Source organism: Typopeltis vanoorti, chromosome 7 (assembly GCF_054136105.1).
Source record: "Typopeltis vanoorti isolate ZY-2024b chromosome 7, IOZ_Tvanoo_1.0, whole genome shotgun sequence".
Classification (NCBI taxonomy): domain Eukaryota; kingdom Metazoa; phylum Arthropoda; class Arachnida; order Uropygi; family Thelyphonidae; genus Typopeltis; species Typopeltis vanoorti.
In genome coordinates, this window is record NC_143555.1 from 141,270,452 (window position 1) to 141,297,462 (window position 27,011).

The 27,011-nt window shown below is 37.1% G+C and overlaps 1 protein-coding gene across 2 annotated transcripts in view; it reads left to right on the plus strand.

Annotated features, from left to right (window-relative positions):
• Positions 1-27,011, plus strand: part of LOC150105134 (AP-5 complex subunit zeta-1-like) — a 220,029-nt gene that overhangs the window by 39,930 nt on the left and 153,088 nt on the right. For both annotated transcript variants that reach the window (XM_090396170.1, XM_090396169.1), the window contains exon 5: positions 5,918-6,097. In XM_090396170.1, the coding sequence (XP_090252296.1) occupies positions 5,918-6,097 (180 nt within the window). The remainder of the gene's footprint in view (positions 1-5,917; positions 6,098-27,011) is intronic.

Genomic DNA, 27,011 nt, shown 5'->3' on the forward strand with positions numbered 1-27,011 from the left:
TTCATTTCTTGCTCAATTGTTCAAATCTCCAACAAGGAACAAATTTCTCTTTATGTCAGCTGCCTTCTCAGATGACTTGAAAAAATACCTCTACTCCTTCCTTCATAAAATCTTCTTTGAGGCCATAGTCACAAATAAGTAAGTCTCACCAATTCCCTATTTTATTGTTTTCCACTTCACTCTACTGGAAACTGCCAACACTCTTCAAGATTGTCTTTGTGTTTAGAATTATAACTACTCTTTCCTTTCCCCGATCATTATTGCCTGAATATAACATCTTATATTTGTTATTTGGAAGAATCTCACCTTTTTTGTTTTCTTTGTTTTGGTAACAATTATGTCTAAGTGGTACTTCTCAAATTTTTCTGCCAATTCCACTTATTTTGTGTTGATACCTGCCTGTCTTGAATTCTGATGATATTGAATTGGATTTTGTTCCAGTAAATGACTTTTCACTGTTTGCCATGGTTCCCTGAATGAAAAAAAAGCAGAGGCCTTGTTTAACTGGTCCAGCTGTCATCACATTTCATCTTGTTGTACCATTATTGTCTTTTGGTTTAAGCTACTACAGTTAGCAAAATCCCAAATTTCCAGCCCATTATTCTAATTCATTCAGTGTCAAGTAGATACTTATGATGGAGGTGCACCACATAAAAAAAAGGTGAGGATTAGACATCAAGTTAGAAGGCCCTAGTTGGTTTTTTGCATTCCTTAGAAGGCTATGTTGAGATCTTGTCCTAGTTATCTAGCTATGACCTAGAACCTTTCCCATTACAGATTATCTGATGAAATAATGTGTATGAATATACAGCACTAGCCACTGTAGTTAAAATGAGTTGCTATATTTGTAAAACACATTAAAACATAAAGTTAGGATTATCCATGCATTCCCTCCATTAGCCTACTTTTTATATATGGCCAACTTCATTCTATATGAGGGCCAATATATGATGAGTGGTAGCATCACGGGCCGCACACTTTTAAACAGAACTTAAATAAAAATAAACTCTGCATTTCTTCAAGGCAATAGTTATATGTATTGAATTATTATATTTGTTAAATCATTTTACTACTGGGAGAACAATATAAAATACTGGATTGATTTAAATATATGAGTTGTTATTTTAAATTTAATTACATATTTCTGGTTTTTTACATGCAACACAACTTAATGAGAACGGGGCACATAGAAATCTACCACTCCCACTACACTACTACAACTCGCACAGAGAAGCAGCAGATTTTATAAATTGAGTAATATTTTTAAAGCAATTTTGATTCCATATTGAGAATATAAATTGTTTCCGTCATCAGAAATAATGAATATAACTAGTATATCAATCAGAAAATCTGCAGTCAAAACTAATAGCTAAATTGATAATGCATATAATTTAATATAGTTTTTATCCTGCTGTGGGACACACAAAATCACGCTACAGGCATGTGGCCTAGATCATCGCTACATGATCTAGGCCACATGGGTGGCCAACAGCAGGCCTGTGGGCCTGCTGTTGGCCACCCATGTGGCCTAGATCATGGTTTCACAAAGTGGTGTATGCGAAAAGTCTTTTTTTTTGGGGGGGGGGGTTATGAGGCACTATTTTATTGATTGATTGATTTTTTCTTTTTATACTTTTTTTCTACATATTGTCACAAATCAATGCAAGTCTATTCTGTAATTAATTTTTCAGTAACTAATATATCTGAAGGAGGTTTAAACAAAAAGTGTCTTTTGGCATGTAATGACCTGACATTTGTTGGAACCACACCTGGATGATGACACAATCACATTCTGATCATGTGGTTTGAACTGTTTGCATTAAAAATTTAAATTCAAGTAGTTTGAATCATGTGGTCAGAACTCTTAGCTAAATTTCAGAATCATTCATATCTTAAATTGTAACTGTTCTTGGTGATTGTTTCTCGACTTATATGTGCATCTATACACTTCTAATCATGTTTGTATCTCAAGTTGTAAGGACGTACAAGTTATGCATGCAAGGATGATACTCTTTTTGCAGGTTATTATCAAATCTCAAAGTGCACTCATCATCAAATTCCTGACATGTACACTCAAGAAGTGTACAGGATATGATAGTACTATACTGCTCAAAACAATTAGGAGATATTCTTTTTAAAATTATTTCACGCTAAAATGTATAATTTGTTAAGTTTGTAATAAATATCGATTATTTAAACGATATATCATTAATTACACCCTATCCATAAGTAAGAAATATTTATTCATATATAAAGTACTGAATAGTTATAATTATTTCCAGAAATTTATAATTATCCAACAAACTAAAATATCCCCGATGGTTTTGAGCAGTGTACATAAAAAAGTTACATCCTTACTAACTTCTTATCTACGATCTTCCTCCAAATTAATCTGTTACCTGTCAAGATCCAACATTATCAGATTCTATATTTCGGTCTTGTAAGGCACATTTGACTGTCCACATATATCTTGGTCTTCCTCTGGATCTTTTTCCTGCCAACCTGGCAGAGAACACTTGTTTTGCTGATCTTTCCTCTCCCATTCTGTTTAAGTGACCATACCAACTGAGATTAGCTCTGCTAACACATTCCTGGATGCTAACAATGTCAAGTTCTTTCCTAATATCCTCATTTTTAATATGATATTGTCATTGATGCCATCTATTCACACCCTAATCTTGTTCAGGACTCTCATATCAGCAGTCTCTAGGTTGTTGATGAAGTGTTTTACTTCTAACCCATCTCTCAGATCCATAAGTTAAAATTGGTTTGAACACTGGCTTGTATACAGCTAATTTATTATTTTGACTAATTTCTCTCTTATTATACATAAATTTATTCAGTTAACTTCCTACCATACAACTTTGTTGATTCTGTTGTCTTTCCATATTGAATTTACCATCTTCACTAAAAATCGTGCCTAAGTAGCTGAAATGTTTTACTTGTTCTATGGGTTCTCTATTCACAATGCACTTGATATTTTCATTGCTTTTGCCTATTTTCATTGTCTTTGTCTTGTAATTGCTGACCTTCATACCATATTTCTTACAACAGTTATTCTGCTTAGTCAGGGAATCTTGTAGACTTGTACCAGATTTATTTAGAAATATAACATCATCTGCATAAAGTAAAGAACTGAGATTAACATTCTCCAATTTTGATATTAGCTTTAATACTACTTTCCTTCATAATGTGATCCACAATGAATAGCAGAGGGGATAATGTACATCCTTGTCTGACACCAGATTTAACATTAAACCATCTTCCTGTACTTCCTTCAATTCTAACTGCTGACTTACAACTCAAATAAAGACTAAGTATTGCTTGATATAATGCCCTATTGACACCATATAACTGTAGCGTATTGAATAGCTTCTCTCTTGGCACCTTGTCGTATGCCTTTTCCAGATCGACAAAACTTAAATACAGATCTTTGTTATATTCCCATGCTTTCTCAACTAATTGTCGTAAAGTGAAGATCTGATCCTGACAGCCTCTATTTGGCCTGAATCCAGCTTGTTCTTCACCAAGCTTCCCATCCACAATCCTTCTCAACCGTTTCTCAAATTTACTTGCATATATCTTACCAGGAACACTGAGTAGAGAAATACCTCTGTAATTCTCATATTCAGTTTTATTTCTGTTTATATATATGGGTACTATGAGAGCTCTACTCCAATCATCTGGAATTCATCCTTCTGTCCAGACCTTCTGAACTATGCAGTGCAGACACTGTAAGACTTTTATACCGCCATACTTCAGCATTTCTGGTCAAATATCATCTACTTCAGCTGCCTTTCCACATTTCAGGCTTTTGATGGCTTTTTCTACATCAAGTATGGATTATGTATTCCTGATTGCATGCCTGATCAGTGTTTTTTTATCACTGTGCTGTCACTGATTGTTTCATTTTGCAATTTTTCGAAGTATTACTCCATACTTCAAGGATATATTTTTCTCCAGTTTTCATGTTACCTTTATCATATCCAGAATACCTTGCCATCTTCTTGATATTTATTTTCTGTGTTCTTACCAAAGTCTTCCCATGACTTTTGTTTAGCTAGTTTTATATAGTGTTTAGCTTTCTTACATTTGTCTCTGTATTCTCTAAGAGCACAAGCTGACTTATTTGCCAGGAACTTCTGATATGCGTTCTTCTTTTCCTTCACTCTCTCTTTAACTTCCTTTGTGCACTATGGAGTTCTGATTTTTCTGTCCTTGCAGACAAATTCACCACATGCATTTCTAGCTGAATCAATCAATGTTTTCTTTATGATTTGCCAGTGAATCTCTAAGGTTTGGTTCCTGTTCTCAAATTGTTTCATTTTTTCTTCAATAATGTTCATGTATTTCAGCCTACAGTTCACATCTGACAGCTGCTCAACTTTTATTTGCTTTAAAACTTTCTTACATGTTTTTCTTTTCTACATTTTCTTCTTTTGAATATGAAATTCAACTTTATCCTGCTGAAGACTAAATGGTGATCACTTCCAATTTCAAATCCTCTGTACACTCCGGTGTCCTACACCAGGGAGAAAACATCACTATCAACAATAACATAGTCAATGAGACTTTATTTCTTGCCCCTTCTCTCCATGTGAATTTGTGCACATTTTTATGTTGGAACATTGTGTTAGTAATATCCAGTCCATGTCCTGAGCAGAAATCCAACAGGTATTGGCCATTATTATTAGCTTTGCTGTTTTCTTCAAATTTTCTCAAAATATTTTTGTATGTCTGACAGTCATTTTCTACCCTGCTATTTAGATCCTCAATAAGGACCAATTTTTCAATTTCATTATGTCAGTTGCTTTCCTCTAAAGGCTCAAAAAATTCCTCCACTTCTATCTTTGTAGAACCTTCTGTGGGACCATTCAAGAAGATTAGCCTCATATTTAGTGTTGAATACTATGGCTACTCCTTCTTTTCCTTGATTGTCATTGCCTGAATATAACATTTTGTATTTATTGCTCAGAAAGATCTCACCAGTTTTTGTCTTTTTTGTTTCAGTCACACCTATTATGTCAACCTGGCTTATTCAATTTCTCAGCTAGCTCCATTTCTTTGCCATTCAGGCTTCTTATGTTGATAGTTTCGATCTTGAACTCTGATGATGCTGATTTGGGGTAAGTTTTAGCATTTGTTCCAGTAGCTGACTTTTCGCTGTTTGTCCTGGTTCCCTGGTGAAACAACAGTGGCCTTGTTTAACCGGGCGATGCCTCAGCTGGCATGAAATTCTGTCATGTTGTACCATCATTTGAAATTTTGGTTTAACCAATAAGAATACAATTTGGTCGGCTAAATCCCAAATTGCCAGCCCATCCTCTTCCATTCAGTATTCAGGTAGATACACAGGGTTCACCAGGAGAAGGTGAGGATTGGACGTTAGGCCAGATGCCCTGGTCGGTTTTCTGCATTCCTTTAAAGGCTATGTGGAGGTCTCCTCTTGGTTATACAGCTTTGATCCCTTAAGCACTCCCCAAAGTGCACTCTTATAATAATTAATGTTAAAATATTTAACTAATATTAATATCTGTTTTATATTTTACTATGGATCAATTAATGATTGTGAGCCATTGATTTATTATAATACAAATATTCAAAAATAAATACCTTTGTGATTATTTATGTTTAATGAAGTGTTGTTGTAACTTTTCCCAAATTGCTTTTGCCTGAGACAGGACACACTGGTGTTAGTAAATTTTTAAAAGGCGGGCCCCTGGGTACCAAAACTTTATGAAAAGTTTGCCTACATAATCGAGAGTAGACTGTATCTTTTGTTGAATATATTAAAATAATGTTGCATATTATTAATTTTAGTGAATAATTTCTTCTTAATTAATTCAAATTAAGGGAAAATAATTTGCTATTTATTTGTTGTTTGTTATATAGTTATAATTTATTACTTATTTTATAGATGATATTAGAGATATTTTATCCCTCATACCACAGTGGATGAGAGAGGTTTCCCAAACTCTCAGGAGTTCTTTTGTCAGAAGCTCTTCTTCAACACATCTGACAAAGTCATCAAGTGTTCTTTCCATGAGTGACCTGGAATCTGTGCCTACACAAGACATCTTCACAGTTTTAAATTATTGTAAGAGAGAATTATAGTTATTGCTTTTTATTGATCTATATGTATGTACCTGCTACCTTTCCTGATTTAGGGAAAACAATCTCAGGTTTGATTTCTTCACATGCTCTTCTAAATTAGAATTTTTCTTTCTGTTTATAGAAATTTTCTTGTTTTGATAACTCTTAGTAAAACTTCAGATTCTCTACAAGCCCGTTCCATACTGCAGCATTTTATAACTCGATGCCAGTGTGTGTGTGTGTGAGAAAGAGAGTGAGAGAGAGAAAAGTAAAATTCATAGTTTCAGTATATTTAACCTAACCAATGTTTTTTTTTTTAATGTAAAGTAGATATTAATTATATGTAAATGCAATATAATTTTAATACAATGATATTGATATTACTAGAATGATTACTGCTACTCCCCCCACATTCTACTTTATATTTTATGAAGTAAATGAATTTAAGAGAATGAATTGCTAATTTGCTACAATATATATGGCAAAAATTATGCTGCATTATTCACAAAGCCTAGTCAGAAAGTCAAATTCCAAATGAGTAATAAAAAAAAAAAAAGAGAAATAAAGCTGAAGTGAGAATGAGGAATTTCCTACTTAGTGTTCTAGGTAAAATTTATGCAAACACAATTGTCATTCCCATAATAGGAGTGGCAAACTTGAGGCACCTGATGCTGCTACCTTACTTCATGTAATATACATCTGTTATATTATCTCTAGATTGATCTCTACTCTTCTTTCTTTCCTTTTCTTCTTGCTTCCCCCCCCCCACAATGCTATTAGAGTATTTGAGGACTAGGGATGAATCTTTCCTACTTTACTGTTTTTCTCCTCATGCAATAGGAGTCTGCCTTCTTTCCCAGGTATTTGCCTTATCTAGTAGGCTGAATCCAACTAACACCTTTTATTTCCTTATAGGGAGTAGGCAAGGCTGTTTTCATTCAAGGCTCTAGATTCCTGTCCTTTAAAACCCAAAGTCTGGCTTAGATTCGTTGACGATGTTTTTGCTATCTGGCCTCATGGCCACCAGACATTAGACACTTTCTTCAGCCACCTAAACAAACAACACAAATGCACAAAAACTCCAACCACCACCCAACACAAAAACTAGTGGTCATTGATACACTAAAAAACAGGGCTTTGAAGATTTGCTCCAATGAACAAGGCACTTAAAGATGAATTAAAAGTTTTCTGCAATACCTTCCTACAAAATGGTTGCAGCCAAAATACTATCAACAAAATTCTGTATAAGACCTCACTTAAAAACAAAAAGAAGACTACAATAAAACTGTAACCATTCCATACATTAAAGGGATATCAGACAAAATAAACAGAATACCACAAAAATACAACCTTAAAGCCCCCTTTTAAACTTCCTGCAAAATTAAAGCACTTACTCAACTCATCCAAGGATCTGCTCCCTTCACTGGCCCACCCTGGAGTATACTGTATTCATTGTGCCTATAATTTGTCGTATATAGAGGAAAAAGGATGCACAATTCCTATCAGAAAAAAAGGAACATAAATGACACATTAAATATAATACCTATGGTCGAACTGTCCTTTCTGATCATGCCTGAACACTTTACATAAAATTGAGCACCTGTTGTTTACATCATACCAAAACACAGTATGAATGTAAATTTAAGGAAGCCTGTGAGATTCTTATCAATCACTCTAATCTTAACAATAATGATGGTCTAAAAATCCCAAGCATATAGAAGGCACATATTCTACCCACTTAACCTTTCTCCCTAAGAGTTAATTATAAATAGGACCATAGATAATCTAGGATCCTAAATCTAATATAACAATGTTAAACTAGGACATCATTTTGCTGTAATAAAACTATCTGTATGAAAGTGTTTTTCTGATGCTGTCTTAAACAGAATATAGCTGTGATGTAGTTAATTTATTTATTGTAATTTTATTTTATTTTCACTAGAGGTCAGGCCAGTAGAATAACTGTTGATCAAATCATTGTCTCTTCAGCAGACAATGTGAAATGTAATTTAGCTTCTCTCTGTGTATATATATATATATATATATATATACTCCAGATGATGACCTTAATATGAAGGTCGAAACGTCAGGAAATTAAAATAATTATTTATAACACGGCCATAGAGTCCATAATTTGTGTAAAATGAATGCTGATCATCGTGTAACACTAAAGGAAAGGATTTTTATTTCTTTGTTAATTGCTCTATATCTTTCTGCTTATCCTTGTTCAACATGTTTGCCAGTCTGTAACAGTTTCTCTTTTATTCTATATCTCTTCTCTATTTTTAATTTAGTATTTTTTGATATCCATTCTTTGCCTGCATTAGTTTGAAATCCCAATATTTTTTCTGATGTGCTTATTAGTATGTCTTTAATCTTTGTCCATTTTTCCTCTGTTATCTCCTCCTCTTTTTTGCAAGTTTATCCCATTTATCCTGTAGAGTTGCTGTAAATTTATTTCTGAACTCTTTGTTTTTGAGTTTTTCAGTTCTAAACCTCTTCTTATTGTTCATTGTTTGTTTATTTTTAAATATTTTTACTTTCATGATAGCTGTTAGGAGAAAGTGATCCGAATATGCCTCAGCTCCTCTTTTAACTCTGACATCAGAGTGATTTCCTCCATTTCCTTATTATAAGTATATGGTCGGGGTGCTTAAGGGTCAAAGCTGTATAACTGAGAGGAGACCTCCACATAGCCTTTAAAGGAATGCGGAGAACCGACCAGGGCTTCTGACCTAATGTCCAATCCTCACCTTCTCGTGGTGCACCCTGTTGGGTATCTACTTTGATACTGAACGAACGAGGATGGGCTGGCAATTTGGGATTTAGCCGACCAAATTGTATTCTTATTGGTTAAACCAAAATAAAAAATGATGGTACAACATGACAAAATTTCATGCCGGCTGGGGCGTCGCCCGGTTAAACAAGGCCCCCGTTGTTTTTGCCAGGGAACCAGGGCGAACAGCGAAAAGTCAGCTACTGGAACAAATCTGAAAACAAACCCCAACTCAACATCACCAGAGTTAAAGATTGGTACTATCAACGTAAGAAGCCTGAATGGCAAAGAAATGGAGTTAGCTGAGGAATTAGATAAGTACCAGATCGACATAATAGGGGTGACTGAAACAAAAAAGACCAAAACTGGTGAGATCTTTCTGAGCAATAAATACAAAATGTTATATTCAGGCAATAACAATCAAGGAAAAGAAGGAGTAGCCATAGTATTCAACACAAAATACGAGGCTAATCTTCTTGAATGGCAGTCAGTCTCAAGTAGAGTAATGTGGGCAAATATCCGAATGGGGAACTGGACAATGAGACTTATTTGTGCCTATGGTCCCACAGAAGGCTCTACTAAGGTAGAAGTGGAGGAATTTTTTGAGGCTTTAGAAAAAGCAACTGACACAATGAAAAAGGAAAAGTTGGTCCTTGTTGGGGATCTAAATAGTAGAGTAGGAAATGATTGTGAGACATACAAAAATATTTTGGGAAAATTTGGAGAAAAGAGCAAAACTAATAATAATGGCAAATATCTGTTGGATTTCTGCTCAGGACATGGACTGGTTATTACTAACACCATGTTCCAACATAAAAATGTGCACAAATTCACATGGAGAGAAGAGGCTAGGAATAAGAAAAGTCTCATTGACTATGTTATTGTTGATAGTGATGTTTTCTCCCTGGTGCAGGACACCAGAGTGTACAGAGGATTTGAAATTGGAAGTGATCACTATTTAGTCTTGAGCAGGATAAAATTGAATTTCATATTGAAAAGAATAACATGTAAGAAAGTTTTAAAGCGAATAAAAGTTGAGCAGCTCTCAGATGTAAACTGTAGACTAAAATACAGAAATATTATTGAAAAGAAAATGAAAGAGTTTGAGAACAGGAATCAAACCTTGGAGATTCAGTGGCAAACTCTGAAGGAAACATTGATTGATTCTGCCAGAGAGGCATGTGGTGAGGTTGTGTGCAAAGATAAAAAAATCAGAACTCCCTGGTGGACACAGGAAGTTAAAGAGGCAGTGAAGGAAAAGAAGAAAGCATATCAAAAGTTCCTGGCAAATAAGTCAGCTTTTACTCTTACAGAATACAGAGACAAATGTAAGAAAGCTAAACAGTGTGTAAAACTAGCTAAACAAAAGTCATGGGAGGACTTTGGCAAGAATATAGAAAATAAATATCAAGAAGGTGGCAAAATATTCTGGAGGTTGTTGAAGAAGCTTAGGAATGGAGGAATGAGTGCTGTAAAAGGAATTAGAGATGATAAAGGTGAAATGAAAACAGGAGAAAAAGATATCCTTCAAGTATGGAGTAATTACTTTGAAAAACTGCTAAATGAAACAAGCAGTGATGACAGCACAGTGATAAAAAACACTGACCAGGCATGCAGTCAGGAATACATATCCATACTTGAAGTAGAAAAAGCCATCAAAGGCTTGAAATGTGGAAAGGCAGCAGGAGTAGATGATATTCGACCAGAAATGCTGAAGTATGGTGGTATAAGAGTCTTACAGTGGCTGCACTGCATAGTTCAGAAAGCCTGGACAGAGGGACGAATTCCCGATGATTGGAGTAGAGCTCTCATAGTACCCATATATAAAAAGGGAAATAAAACTGAATGTGAGAATTACAGAGGTATTTCCCTACTGAGTGTTCCTGGCAAGATCTATACAAGTATACTTGAGAAACGGTTGAGAAGAATTGTGGAAGAAAAGCTTGGTGAAGAACAAGCTGGATTCAGGCCAAATAGAGGCTGTCAGGATCAGATCTTCACTTTACGACAAATAGTCGAGAAAGCATGGGAATATAACAAAGATCTGTATTTAAGTTTTGTTGATTTGGAAAAGGCATATGACAAGGTGCCAAGAGAGAAGCTATTCAATACGCTGCAGTTATATGGTGTCAATGGGGCATTATATCAAGCAATACTTAGTCTGTATTTGAGTTGTGAGTCAGCAGTTAGAATTGAAGGAAGTACAGGAAGATGGTTTAATGTTAAATCTGGTGTGAGACAAGGATGTACATTATCCCCTCTGTTATTCATTATCTATATGGATCACATTATGAAGGAATGTGGTATTAAACCTGATATCAAAATTGGAGATGTTAATGTCAGCTCTTTGCTTTTTGCGGATGATGTTATACTTCTAAATAAATCCGCTACAAGTCTGCAAGATTCTCTGACTAAATTGAATAGCTGTTGTAATAGATATGGTATGAAGGTTAGCAATAAAAAGACAAAGACAATGAAAATAGGCAGAATCATTGAAAATGTCAACTGTGTTGTGAATGGAGAACCTGTGGAACAAGTAAAACATTTTAGCTACTTGGGCACAATTTTTACTGAAGATGGTAAACTAAATATAGAAATAGACAACAGAATCAGCAAAGCTGGTATCGTGGGAAGTCAATTGAATAAATTCATATGGAATAAGAAAGAAATTAGTCGGAACACTAAATTAGCTGTATACAAAACTGTGTTCAAACCAATTTTAACTTATGGATCTGAGAGCTGTGTCAGAAGTAAAACACTTGACCAAAGACTAGAGACCGCAGATATGAGAGTCCTGAGAAAGATTAGAGGCGTGAACAGATGGCATCAATGGCAATATCATATTAAAAATGAGGATATTAGGAAAGAACTTGACATTGTCAGCATCCAGGAATGCGTTAGCAGAGCTAATCTCAGATGGTATGGTCACTTAAATAGAATGGGAGAGGAAAGATTAGCAAAACAAGTGTTCTCTGCCAGGTTGGCAGGAAAACGACCCAGAGGAAGACCAAGATATAGGTGGATTGATACGGTACAAAGTGCCTTAGACGATAGAAATATAAGATCTGATAATGTTGGAGTCTTGACAAGTAACAGACTGATTTGGAGGAATATTGTAGATAGGAAGTTAGTAATGATGTAATTTTTTCATGTAGTACTGTCATATCCTGTACACCCCTTGAGGGTACATGGCAGGAATTTGATGATGATGATGATGATGATGAAGTATATGGTCTGTTTGGTTCTTTGTCTTCCTATATGGCTATCCATGTCGACTTATGTATTTTTTTATGTTGGAAGAGACTCCCTCCTATTACAAGCTGGTTGAACATACAAAAGTCTCTAAGTAACTCTCGATTTTCAATTATTTCTCCTTCTGCACATTTTTCCATAACAGTTTTTTTATTAGTATTATAATTTCTGACCTTAAAGTCTCCAATTATAAGTTGCATATCTTTTTATTTGTTGTTTCTATACTTCTCTGTAGCATGTTATAGAAATTATCCTTTTCTTCCTGGATCACAGTGCATATTTAGCAGTTATTGTAATGTTTGCTTGCCAGCTTTAAATCTAACGTTTAGTATTCTTTCCGTTATTGGGTTCCACTCCATAAATGCACATGAGCTTTCTTTGTCATCATTAGTGCAACTCCCTTTGTGTGGTTATTCATATTTTGGTTCCCAGAGTAGATTAAGTAGTGATCAGAGTTTAATTTGATTTTTACAGTTCTTATTCATCTCATTTCACTTAATTCCATTATTTCTAATCTGTATTTTTCTGAACTCTCAAAACTTGGTATGTTTTCCCATACTTCCTACATCCCTGTTCTAAGTTTGTGTTTTGATAAGGTGTCTGTCACTTTCTTCCATACCTCTGCTTCCCCAGAAGGGCTTTCACAGAGGTGCCTCATATGACAGTTCATATTCTATTTTCTTCATCGGTATTACATTTTGGAAGGTTTCAGTTTGCATAGCAAAACATTTTTTTCTGAAACTGGGTTGCTAGTCCTGTGCTTGGGACCAGCATGCCAAGTTTTCACTCATCGTGGCTGGATTTTAAAATTAATCTAACTAAAACCAAACTGATGACAAATTCAGATCATACAGAACTAAAATTAACAGATAATCATATTGAAATTGTGGAGGACTATATTTACCTTTGTCAGTTAGTTAGTTTTAAGGAAAAACAAGATAAAGAAATAAGTAGAAGAATCACACAAGGAGACAGAGCAGTTTGGTTGTATAAAGATTACTTCTTAGGAGATTTAACCTATATGCTTAAAAAGAAAGCTCTTTAATATATGCATTATTCCAGTGTCTACCTATGGCAACAACTAAAAAAACAGGAAGACAAGTTGTGTGTGGCCCAAAACGTCTTGGAGAGATGGATGCTCTGTATAACATAAAGGGATAAAATCAGAGAAGTGACTGGAGTAGAAGATATTGTAAACCATGTAAGTAGAGATGGGCTGGTCACATTAGTAGACTGCCAGACAAAAGATAGACAAAATTAGCACTGAGTGGATACCAAGAGAAGAAAAGGTTGTCAGAGAACAAGATAGAGGGATGATCTACAAAAATTTGATATGAGATGGTGGATGTTGGCCAAAACAAGCAGAAATGGAAAGTTAAGGGAAGATAGGTGGGAAGCCTATATCCAGCAGTGGATGGAAAGAGGCTAAAAAAGGAGAGGAAGATTTGAGGAGTGGTTAAAAAATTGTGGAAATGTGAAAAATGTGAAAAATTGTAGAAAACTTGGGGAAGAGTAATCTAGGAGGCATATAGTGTTGTCAGGATCAGATTTTTACTTTCAGAACAAATAGTCAGAGAATCATGAGAATATAACAAGGATCTGTTTTGTAGATCTGGCAGTCTGGATAGTGACTGTTCTCATAATGCAGAGCACTGTTCCTTTCTTGTTTCTTTTTGTACATCATCTGTCCAAAAAGAAACCAAACTTTTGATAGAAAATAAAACACGGCCAGTATTAATTATTCAAATCATTTATTTCAATCAATATACTCTCCTTCAACTTTGATACAGCATTTGGCATGGTCAATTAATTTGTTAAATGAGTTTTTTATATCAGTTTTTGGGATACTGTTGAAGGTGGTGGTTAGTGCCACTTGAACATTTTCAATGGTGTCGTATCGCTTTCCTTTCATTGGCAAATGAAGTCGGGGGAAGAGAAAGAAGTCACAGGGTGCTAAATCAGGTGAATACAGCGAGTCAAATTTATGAAGGCTCAAATTCAACACACAAACTTGGTTTTTGCCCAAAAACTGTCTCACAATGTTCGAACGATAAGATGGTGCATTATCGTGCAAAAGTGACCAGCTGCCTGCATCACGATATTCATGCTGTACACGATGAATTCTCACTATCAATAGCTTCAAAACTTTGAGATGAAACTCACCATTGACTGTTTGGCCAGGCGGAACGAATTCTTTGTGGATAATGCCCTTGGAATTGTAGAAACAAATCAGCATTGTCTTTACTTTTGACTTCTCCAAGTGACTTTTTTTTGGATGCCTCTCTTCTGGTGGCCTCCACTCAGCACTCTGGCGCTTTGTTTCAGACTCATATTCAAAACACCAGTTCCGTCACCTAACGATCGTTTCAAGGAAGCTTGAGTCCTTATGAACGGCTTTAATGAGGTCCTTGCAGTGTTCAATTTGATACATTTTTTGGTCGTCGGTCAACTTGTTGGGAACAAATCACAAATTCAATTTATGAAGGCTCAAATTCTTAGTCAAAATGTTGTGCACAGTTGATTTTGGAATCCCCAATTCATCTTCAATCAATCTCAGTTCCAATTCATCTTCGGTCAGGACAATTTCAGGTTTTCTTTGATGAAATCACACACTTTTTGGATGTTAACTTCTCTCATTCCAGTTTTTGGATATCCGGCTTTTCTTCGTCCTCAAGTGTCTCACAACCACTTCGAAATCACTTAAACCACTCGTAAACTTTAGTATTGGATAAGCATTCATCACCGTATGCTTTTTGAAACATTTGATGCGTTTCGGTGAAACGAATTAAACCAGGTTTAATTCGTTTCACCGAAACGAATTAAATAAACAAATGTCATAAACAGTTGACACAACACTAATGAGGGTTGCCGCTTTCGACAACAAAAAGATACAACAGGTGGCACCACTAGTTTCTTCTATTTTTGAAAAGTTCAGTTTTTTTGGACAGAATTGCTATGCATTATGGGAAGAGTCACTGTCCAGACTGCCAGGTAATACATGGAACACGGACCAAGCCTGTTGATAACACTTTAGGAGGCTTTCCAATCAATTGGCAAACGATTCTGCTGCTTGCTTTGTGCTTGGGATGGGGGGGGGGGGTCTGAGCTTTTCAGCTTGTAGGAAACAGCTTAGATTAAAGTCTGTCTGGACGTTCTCTGTGCTGGAGTGACTGTGTGGTCTTTTACCCATGCTTTGTGGTCTTTTATTCCTGCTCTGTGGGTTTTCTCATTATGCTCATAACCATGATGGAAATCACAAATGATTCCAGAGTTACTGTGGTTAAAAGGTGATCTCTCATAAGGACCACAAAATAATCTCAAAGAGCATCAAAGATTTTCCAAAAAATTGCAAAAAAATCCCAAAAAGGTTTCCCAGGAAGATCCAACAAAATATTGTTAGAGTTCCACATAGTGAAAAAGACCCCCCCGGATCGATTTTGCAGCATTTGGGATATCAGTTCTAATGTCAATGATGTGCACTTCCACTTGCAGAATTGTAGGTCCAATGTGTTGTTTATCACTGGACCACAGCTGGTGTTCTTTGTGTCAGCTGCTCACCTTAACTTTCCTCATTGCATATTACATGGTTCCTTTTGTCGAAAGGATGGGACTTTCATATTTGTTGGGTCTGGTGTCCCTTGCCAGAAGTTGTTGGACCTGAAACTCACTTTTTACTCACTTTGTTTGCTTTTATTTGCTGCCTCTGCCATTTCCTGGCTCTGATGACTTTAGTGACATGTCTGACTGTTTGTCTCTGGAGGTGGTGATGGGGGATTGTTCACATGCAAACTGATTGCCCTGGCAGTAAAATGGTCTTCTTTAGTGATTTTGCCAGTCTGCATCCACTGTGCAGACTGGCTTCTCTTCTCCAGCTTCACAGACTGTACTGAAGGAGAGCTGAACTATTTGCTCTCAGTGACAGTTTGTTCAATAGCTCACAAGAGCTGAAGTTCTACTTGTTATATGGTCCGTGTCACTATCCCAGTGTCCTCAATCTTTTCTCAACAGCTCTTCCAGATCTGATCTTACTGTAACTTTTCCACATTTCATTAACTGTGGGTTGTCCTTCTGGTCATCTAGACAGATCCTTGTTATATTGCCATTTCTCAACCATTTGTTATAAAGTGAAAGTGTGATCTTGACAACTTCAATTTAACCTGAACCCAGCTTGTTCTTCTCCAGGTTTCTCTTCCACAATTTTTTTTCAACTTCCTTTCAAGTATGCATGCATAAATCTTGCCTGGAATACTTAGTAGAGAAATTCTTCTGTAATTCTCACATTCTTGTTTTTTTAGCATTTCAGAATTTTTCAGCATTTCTTGTTGAATATTATCTACTCTGGCTGCCTTTCCACATTTCAAGTTTTTGATGCCTTTTCTACCTCAAATATTGATATGTACTCCTTTTGCATTCTTCTTGAAAATTTTCTACTACTACTACTACTACTGTTCTGTCACTGTTGGTTTCATTTAACAGTCTTTAAGTAATTACTGCGAACATGCAGTAATTACTTAAAGATTACTTAAAATTAATTTAAGACATGTTACTTTTATTATCTTTGATGACATTTACAGTACTCTTTCCTCCATTTCTAAGCTTTTTCAATAGCTTCCAGAACATTTTGCTACCTTCCTGATATTTAATTTCTATATTGATATGTACTCCTGTTTGCATTCCTCTTAACTGGTGATATCGATAAATGGGTGGCCTAATGAACAGATACCAAAAAAATAGTATATGGACCAGAATAAGCACAGAGTCCTGTGCCGCAGGGCTCTGTGCTTGGACCACTGCTGTTTCATTTGTACATAAATGATATAGAAAATAATTTGAATGAAGATATACAGTTGTTTGCTAATGATGCAAAATTTGATAGAATAATAGTTAATCAAGGTGATGTAGAGAGTTTCAGGATGATTTAAATAAGCTGACAGTATTGGCAAAACATGATGTCAAATTAACGTGGAAAAGTGTAAAGTTATGCACTTTGGGATACAAAGATTACAATCTGTATCACATTGAAGGAGCTTTATCCCAGGAAATTGATGAAGCCAGGGATTTGGCAGTAGTAGATAGAGAGTTGAAGTTTAGAAGGCATATTGCTAAAGTAGCCAGGGTAGCTCGCAGGATTGCTTGGTTATTGAAGAATACACTAACAGGCAGAGATAAGGGAGTTATCATTCTTCTTTATAAAGCCTTGATACAACCACATCTGGATTATTGTGCTCAGGTGTGGTCAATTGGATTTCTTGGGGATGAGGAAGTGCCATAGAGGATCCAGAGGCAAGTGACCAAGATGGTGACTGGTTGTGGAATGTTCCCTATGAGGATAGATTGAGTTTGTGGATTGTGTAAGTTGATTGATAGGTGAAAAAAAAAGGGAGTATGATTGAGGGGGGGGGTGCAGAACAAGAGATCCTTCCTGAAAGTTGAACAAGAGTGTGGTTATCAAGGGCATCTGGACTAGATATTTCACTTGGAGAATGTTGAGTGAATGGAATAGGTTGTCTGAGTCAATTGTGAGTGCTTTGTCTGTTAATGGTTTCAAGGAGAGATATGATATTGTATTGATATATGATAGATTGATAGATGTTTGGTCCGCCCATGATCAGTCTTAGGACTGCATGGAGGTGCCAGCATTAATAATAATAATATTCTTATCAAAGTCTTCCCATGACTTCTGTTTAACTACTTTTACACCTACTTAGCTCTCTTACAATTTTCGGTGTATTCTTTTAAGGTATCTGCTGACTTACACTATTTGTTAGGAACTTTCAGTATACTTTCTTCTTTTCGGTAACTGCTTCTTTAACTTCTTCTGTTCACCAAGATGTTCTTATTTTTCTATCCTTGCAGACAACTTCACCACATACCTCCCTATCTGAATCAGTTAATGGCTTCTTCAGCGTTTGCCACTAAGAATCTAAGGTTTGGTTCTTGTTTTTCAGCTGTTTTATTTTTTTCTTCAATAATGTTTGTATAGTTCAGTCTACACTTTTACCTTTAAAAGCTGCTCAACTTTAATTCTTTTTAAAACTTTTTTTACCTCATTCATAGCTCCAGTGTGCTATGTTTTATCCTCCTTAAAAACTAAGGGATGACTTCTAATTTCAAATGCTCTCTATACTCTGGTATCCTGAACCAGCATGAAGCTATCATATTAATAATTACATAGTCAATGAGGCTTTTCTTATTTCTTCCATCTTTTCTCCATGTGAACTTGTGCTCATCTTTATGTTATAACATGTTAGCAATAATTAGTCCTTATCCTGAGCAGAAATACAGCAGATACTTACTGTTATTATTAGCTTTGCCCTTTTCTCCCAATTTTACCAAAATGTTTCTATTCTATATGCTTATTGGAATTCATTTCCTACTCTGCTGTTTAGGTCTTCAACAAGGACCACTTTTTCCATTTTCTTACTATCAGCTGCCTGCTCTAATGACTCGAAAAAAATTTCTTTCTTAGAAGAACCTTCTGTCGGATCATAGACACAAATGTTTCATTGTCTAATTTCCCATTTTGAAGGTTGCCCACATAACTCTACCTGAAGCTGCTTTCTAATCAAGAAGTTTTGCTAGTACTACTTCATTGTCCAATTATATGTGTTTTGAAAGAACAGCATTGTTCACATTTCTCGACTTTTTAATCTGAAATATAATGGGACCAAATTAAAAAAAATTAATATAAATGTTGCTATGGAGGGAAATGAAATTTACATAATAGAAGCATGAAAGATGTCGCCTTGGCAGGTTCTCAATTCCTAACAAGTTGCCCTTAAGGTTTTTTTTTTTTGCATGAGCATTCTGTTTATATTGTCTAATGGTGAACATTCTCTGTGCATGATGTCTAATGTTAGAAGAAACCAATGAATAAAACAATGGATCAATATCAAATTTTGTATAAAGTTGGAAAACATTATAAATTAGGATTCTTGTGTAGAGGCTTAAGTGCTGTGAGGACATTATGTTGGAGGTTTAATGGATTTTTTACAACACTCAAAAAGAATTAAATTAGAATTTAATACTTCCTATATTTCGTCCTAGTCACTAGGACATCTACGGGGATTACAAAAACAATTAATGTAACATGCACACAAAAACTTACAATACTAAGCCCAACCACGTGGGTGACACTAAAGTCCTATCTAGGTGGAGCGCCCTCTAAGGGCGGTAGTAGGTGGCCTGGAATGTAAGGTGGGACCTCTGGTGATGAGTGTTTCCCAAATCTTCGGAAGCTTAATGCAACCGTATTTGTTAAGATTTGGTTGGTTTCTGAGAGCTGCTGCTGCTTCTAAGAAAAGTCTCTCTTTCTTGAATTTGCTGTGGTGGAGCATGGTGGTTTTCTTCCATGATACTCTGTGGGTGGTGTCCAAAACATGGTCAGCCAAGCCTGAATGGCCATAGTTGTGTTTAACGATGTACGACTTGTGTTCCTCCAGGCGGATGGATGCTGATCTGCCTGTCTGTCCAAAGTATGCAAGCTTACAGGAACATGGTACTTTGTAAACTCCAGGCAGAGAGAGAGGAGGGAGCTGATCTTTCCTAGAATGGATAAGGATAGCAGGTTTGCGGTAGGGCTTATATGCTGTGTGTAGGTTATACTTTTTTAGTATCTTGGCTATTTTTTCCGAAGTGCCTCGGATGTAGGGTATGGTGATGGCATTTTTAAAATCTTGTTGACGAGAGGGACGGGGAATGGGGGAGGAATTGATTATTTTTTTGATACTGTGTTCGCTGTAGCCATTGGAGAGGAAAGTTCTGTGTATGTGGTTAAGTTCAGTAGTGAGGGCGGTGCCACTGGAACAAAGATTGTGGGCTCTCTTGGTAAGGGTTTTAACGATGCCATATTGTTGTGAGGGGTGGTGGTGGGAGAGTTTGTGAATGTATCTGCCTGTGTGTGTGGGTTTTCTGTATACAGTGAACGCAAGTGTATCATTAGGCAGGTGTGTGACGAAGGTGTCTAGGAAGGGTAAACAATTGTTCTTTTCCTTTTCCATAGTAAACTGGATTCTTGGATGTAGGCTATTGAGATGTCCGAGGAAGGAGTCTAACGTGTCTGGGCCATGAGGCCAAATGGAGAACACATCATCTACATATCTTAACCAGATAGAAGGTTTGAGTGGGGCTGAGTCTATGGCTCGTTTTTCGAAATCTTCCATATAGAAATTGGCAAGGGGGGGGGTGAGAGGGGGGGAACCCATGGCGGTTCCTTCTATCTGCTTGTAGATTTTGTTATTCCAAGAGAAATACCCAGAGTTGATGGCAAAGGAAAAGAGATCTAAGATGTCAGAGGGGAAAACGTTTTCTAAGAGAGATAAAGTGTCAGTTAGGGGAATATTGGTAAACAAAGAGGAGATATCAAAGCTTACTAATATGTCTGTATTGTTCAAGGTTAAATTTTCTGTGAGGGCTTTAAAGTGGGTCGAGTTTTTTATATAGGAAGCTGTATTTCCGGTGAGGGGGGACAGAGAGTTGGCCAGCTGTTTAGACAGTCTGTAACAAGGTGCATTGGTGGCATCTACTATAGGTCTGAGTGGGGAATTGGGTTTGTCGATTTTTGGTAAACCGTATATTCAGGGGGGACGGGAACGGAAAGGTTTAAGTTTTTTCATGACGTCAGGGGGCCAGGAGGTTACTTTTTTAAGTAAGATTTTTAATTTCTTAACTTGTGTTTTTGTGGGGTCGTGTTCTAGCGGGATGTAGGTAGCGCGACCGCGGAGGATAATGTTCATTTTACGATTGTATTCGCTGGTATTAAGAACAACTGTGGCATTACCCTTATCCGCTCTGGTGATGACGATACTTTTTTCTTTGCTAGTCTCTGGAGAGCCATGCGTTGGGCATAAGATAAGTTACTTTTTGAAGGCGAAGAGTGAGCGAGGATGTTGGCTACGTCGAGTCTGATGTTGTTGGCTACCTCCGACGGTAAGCGACCGATCCCCTGTTCGACGTTAACCATTACATCAAGCACCGGCACTTCTTTCAGGGCGACGGCAAAATTATGGCCGAGGCAAAGGGCGCTGACAGCATCCTCGTTGAGCCTTTTGGAAGAGAGGTTTATTACTGTCTGGAGCAGTTGAATTTGTGGTTGTGGTTTGTCTTTAACCAGGTTGCTGTATTTCTTGACGTGTTTGTTTTTTATGTTTTGAAATTCTCTCTGTGCGGAAGTTTCCAAAATGTCAGAGAGAATCGACCAAAGTTCAGGGTTAAGAACGGGGGAGAGCTCTGAATGTAAGGAGCCAATGGCTGCGTTCGTTACTGCAAGGGCGGCACGAGTAGAGGCGATTCGCTTGCGTAGTAATGCTAGGCTGGAACGTTTATATATACGGAGTGCTTTTCAGCTTGTCAATTTACAAAAACATAACAGCTTAAAATATCTTGGCATTTGATGTCTTTAGTGCAACTGCATCATGCTGTATTTTGGTCAGACTTAAAAATTATTGAATTACATCTGGAAGAACATATGACAGAACTAGAGCCATTGGACTGTCTAATTATGTCCTTAATTCTGCTGACCCGAGGTGCTTAAGGGTCAAAGCTATATAACTGACAGGAGACCTCCACATAGCCTTCAAAGGAATGCGGAGAACCAACCAGGGCTTCTGACCTAATGTCCAATCCTCACCTTCTCATGGTGCACCCTGTTAGGTATCTACCTGAAGGTTCTACTAAGGTAAAAGTGGAGGAATTTTTTGAGGTTGTGTCAGTTGCTTTCTCTAAAGCAACTGACACAATGAAAAGGGAAAAGTTGATCCTTGTTGAGGATCTAAATAGCAGAGTAGGAAATGATTGTCAGACATACAAAAATATTTTGGGAAAATTTGGAGAAAAGAGCAAAGCTAATAATGATGGCAAATATCTGTTGGATTTCTGCTCAGGACATGGACTGGTTATTACTAACACCATGTTCCAACATAAAAATGTGCACAAATTCACATGGAGAGAAGAAGCAAGGAATAAGAAAAGTCTCATTGACTATGTTATTGTTGATAGTGATGTTTTCTCCCTGGTGCAGGACACCAGAGTGTACAGAGGATTTGAAATGGGAAGTGATCATTTAGTCTTGAGCAGGATAAAATTGAATTTCATATTGAAAAGAAGAACATGTAAGAAAGTTTTAAAGGAAATAAAAGTTGAGCAGCTCTCAGATGTGAACTGTAGACTAAAACACACAAATATTATTCAAGAAAAAATGAAAGTGTTTGAGAGCAGGAACCAAACTTTGGAGATTCACTGGCAAACCCTGAAGAAAATGCTGATTGATTCAGCCAGAGAGGCATGTGTTGAGGTTGTGTGCAAGGATAGAAAAATCAGAACTCCATGGTGGACACATGAAGTTAAAGAGACAGTGAATGAAAAGAAGAAAGCATATGAAAAGTTCCTGGCAAATAAGTCAGCTTGTACTCTTAGGGAATACAAAGACAAATGTAAGAAAGCTAAACAGTGTGTAAAACTAACTAAACAAAAGTTATTGGAGGACTTTGGCAAGAACATAGAAAATAAATATCTAGAAATTAGCAAGATATTCTCGAGGTTGTTGAAGAAGCTCAGAAATGGAGGAAAGAGTGCTGTAAAGGGTGACATGAAAACAGGAGAAAAAGATATCCTTGAAGTATAGAGTAATTACTTTGAAAAACTGCTAAATGAAACAAGCAGTTATTTACTTAAGTATAAAGAGCTAATAAGCTTCATTTCGGCAATGAAAACATTACTTAAATTAAGGGGATATTAAATCCCACATAGTTTTAAAACCGAATAAGAAACTCAAAGATTGGAATCAGAGAGTTTCTTGCCGAATATAGTAAACTATAAAGTATCGGCGACACTAGCGTTAGCCAATGCAAGTGATCGTAGTACAATACCAGGGCAGTTCGTTGCAGAAGTGGAGGAAGTTCAGATCGCTATTCTAGGTATTTTCCATAATGTAAAAACATATTTCCTAGGAAATGTATGCTGTTATTACATTATGGAGGAAGGTCACTACCCAGACCGGTTTCAGCCTTTTTTGAGGCTTCATCAGTGAGTAGCTAGACCTAATACCAAAGTGTATAGCGAAAAGAACTTATGTACTCTGCGAACGAGTTTTCCAAACAGGTGCAACCATTAAGTTAAGTATAAAGAGCTAATAAGCTTCATTTCGGCAATGAAAACATTACTTAAATTAAGGGGATATTAAATCCCACATAGTTTTAAAACCGAATAAGAAACTCAAAGATTGGAATCAGAGAGTTTCTTGCCGAATATAGTAAACTATAAAGTATCGGCGACACTAGCGTTAGCCAATGCAAGTGATCGTAGTACAATACCAGGGCAGTTCGTTGCAGAAGTGGAGGAAGTTCAGATCGCTATTCTAGGTATTTTCCATAATGTAAAAACACATTTCCTAGGAAATGTATGCTGTTATTACATTATGGAGGAAGGTCACTACCCAGACCGGTTTCAGCCTTTTTTGAGGCTTCATCAGTGAGTAGCTAGACCTAATACCAAAGTGTATAGCGAAAAGAACTTATGTACTCTGCGAACGAGTTTTCCAAACAGGTGCAACCATTAAGTTAAGTATAAAGAGCTAATAAGCTTCATTTCGGCAATGAAAACATTACTTAAATTAAGGGGATATTAAATCCCACATAGTTTTAAAACCGAATAAGAAACTCAAAGATTGGAATCAGAGAGTTTCTTGCCGAATATAGTAAACTATAAAGTATCGGCGACACTAGCGTTAGCCAATGCAAGTGATCCTAGTACGTAGTACAATACCAGGGCAGCTCGTTGCAGAAGTGGAGGAAGTTCAGATCGCTATTCTTAGGTATTTTCCATAATGTAAAAACACATTTCCTAGGAAACGTATGCTGTTATTACATTATGGAGGGAGGTCACTACCCAGACCGGTTTCAGCCTTTTTTGAGGCTTCATCAGTGAGTAGCTAGACCTAATACTAAACTATAGAATAGCAATCTGAACTTCCTCTAGACTAGAATAGCGATCTGAACTTCCTCCACTTCTGCAACGAGCTGCCCTGGTATTGTACTACGTACTAGGATCACTTGCATTGGCTAACGCTAGTATCGCCGATACGTTATAGTTTACTATATTCGGCAAGAAACTCTCTGATTCCAATCTTTGAGTTTCTTATTCGGTTTTAAAACTATGTGGGATTTAATATCCCCTTAATTTAAGCAGTTATTTATTTACACATATGGCTTTGTGAAACTGTCAAGTGAAATGTACAATCACAATCTTCAGAAACAAATGATGAAAATCTTAACATGTAAAAGTTCATTACATAAAAGGCATGAACTGCATTCCAAGTCTTCCTTTTTAAAAAAAAAAGAAAAAAAAAGAAAGCAAAAGTAATGTGTTATAATGACGTCAGGGAAAATTATCATCCTACTGCACCAAATATGACAAGACTGCATGTTCTCTCAATGCATCACAACAGAAATGTAGCTGTATCCAAGGTTTTATTAGAGAGCAGTTGTGACTATTGTGAAAACTTGATCCATTAGAGAAAACCCATTTCACTTTGCATCATCATCTTCTAGCACAAAGAGGAGTTCTGCTGATACTTCGGCAATGATTATGAGAGTGGCTATGAGAATAACGTCTTCGTGGTGAACGGGACCTTGAATCTTCTATTTCCTCCATAACTACTGCCACCACCATACCAACTACAGGTCAATGTCCAGACTGGAAAGCCAATCCAAGGCCTCATCCGTCACCTTGTGAATGTCCTCTAGGCCACCACCGTGAAATTGGCGCCTTGGGTTCAAGGCACCAATTCACAATATGAGTAATCGTCTGAGCCACGGGAGAACAATCACAATAAGGGTGGTCACACAGCCCCTCCCATTTATGTAGTAGGTAGCCACATCTGCCCTGGTTTGTTCTCATCCTGTTGATTGATGACCAAGCTGCAATAGGAAGAGCAAAACAAAGCTGCAGAGCACAAGGATCTTCTACCAGGAAGCTGTTTGTTGGTAGATTGTTGGACCAGTATTCTCTCCACGTCAGGTGTTGATGGCAGGGTAGCTGAAGAGAGTTCGCCCATGGCCCAGAGAGGCTTTCTAGATTTTAGGCAAAGACCAGGTGGATTTATAAGAGTCTGGTGCAGGAGCAGGAGTGGGTTGCTCATTGCTTTATTAAATTCTTTAAACGAGGCTTATCTTCTCCGTATGTTTGGTGAAGCAATGTTAGATAGGACAGGCAGCCAGGCGAGAGGGATACTTCTTACTCTCCCACTAACTGTGCGCATAGTAGAGTTTATCTGAGTGTCTATAATGTTAGTATGATCACTTCTTTCCCAGACGGGTGTACAATATTCTGCTGCAGAGAATGCGAGGGCTAGTGCAGACGATCTTAGGACTTCTGCACCACAACCCCAGGTTGTTCCAGCGAGCCTTGAAATGATATTGTTTCTCGTTTTAATTTTGTTGGACAGTTTGGTAATGTGTCTTTGATAGGTTAGGATTCTGTCTCGGCTCACTGCAAGATATTTTGAGTGGGGCTTGTGCTCTACCATTTTTCCATAGAAAGAAAGGTTGAGGTGTCGGTTCACCTCTGCATTGTTCAGGTGAAATACTGTGGACAGTTTTTGTTGGATTTGGCTTCAAGTACCACTGCTTGTAGTACTCTTCCAGGATTTTCAGGTCTGTGTTCAAGGTTGATTCCAGGTTGACAAAGGAGGTAGATTGATGTAGGATCGCTAGGTCATCAGCGTACATATACTTGCTTGAGCTGGTGTGTGGTAAGTCGTACACATAGATGTTAAAAAGTAAAGGGGATAACATAGGCCCCTGAGGAAGACCGTTGTGAAGGAATCTGGGCCTGCTCTTTTTCCGCCAATATGGACCCGGATCTTTCTGTTGGAGAGAATGGATTCAAAAAGCTGGAAAGTTTTTTTGCACCTTATAATATTTCCTAGCTTTAGGAAGAGGCCCCTGATCTAGACTATGTCATAAGCTGATGTTAGGTCAATGAAAGTGGCTCCAGATTTAAATTTCTTCTGGAAGCCTGCTTCAATCTGTGTTGTCAAGGCCAGGACCTGGTCACAGCAGCTTCTTCCTGGCCTGAAGCCATCTTGTTCAATCAGGAGTGCTCTTTCGATGAGTGGTGAAATTCTTTCAAAGAGCTTAAAGGTGGAGCAAAGCCAGGAGATAGGTCGTAGATTTTTCACATCATTTGGATCTTTCCCTGGTTTAGGCACTGCAATTATTTCGACTTCCTGCCACAGATTTGGTAGTTTACCAGTCATTATAATTTCTGAGAAAAGGGCGGCCAGCCATGTTTGGCCATGTTGACCAAGATGTTTTAAAAACTCAGGAAAGATACTGTTTACTCCTGCAGCCTTGCCGGTTAGTTTTAAGGCTATCTGTACCTCTTCCTGAGATACTGGGTGTACAAGTTCAGGAAGCTTGGGTCCTGTCTTCAGGATTTGTCTCATGGAAGATTGTACAGCAATTTTCCTGATTGAGCTGGGATGTATCTTGGAGGTTTTCAATAAATGATTAGCCATTTGATCAGGAGTTATCTCTGTTGCTTTGTGTGATGTTGGTTCTGCTCCACCTAATTTTCTTAGAAGTGACCAGCTTTTCTGGCTAGATGTGGTGAAATCGAGTTCATGGATGGTTGAGATCCATCTTTCTTTTCTGTTTTTATCCAAGGTTGCTATGAGCTCCGTAACAACATTTAGGTCTTCTGTTTCCTCGTATTTGGTTAAAAGTTCTTCTTTTTCTCTACTCCAGAATGGAATATATTGTTTTCTGTAGCCTCTAGGAATAGAGGCTTTGGCTGAAGTTTTGATTAGTTTAAAAAATCTAGGATAGCAATTAGGAGTGGGTGGAATTGCTCTAATAGTTTGCTTGATTAGTTTCTGAAATGCATTCCAGTT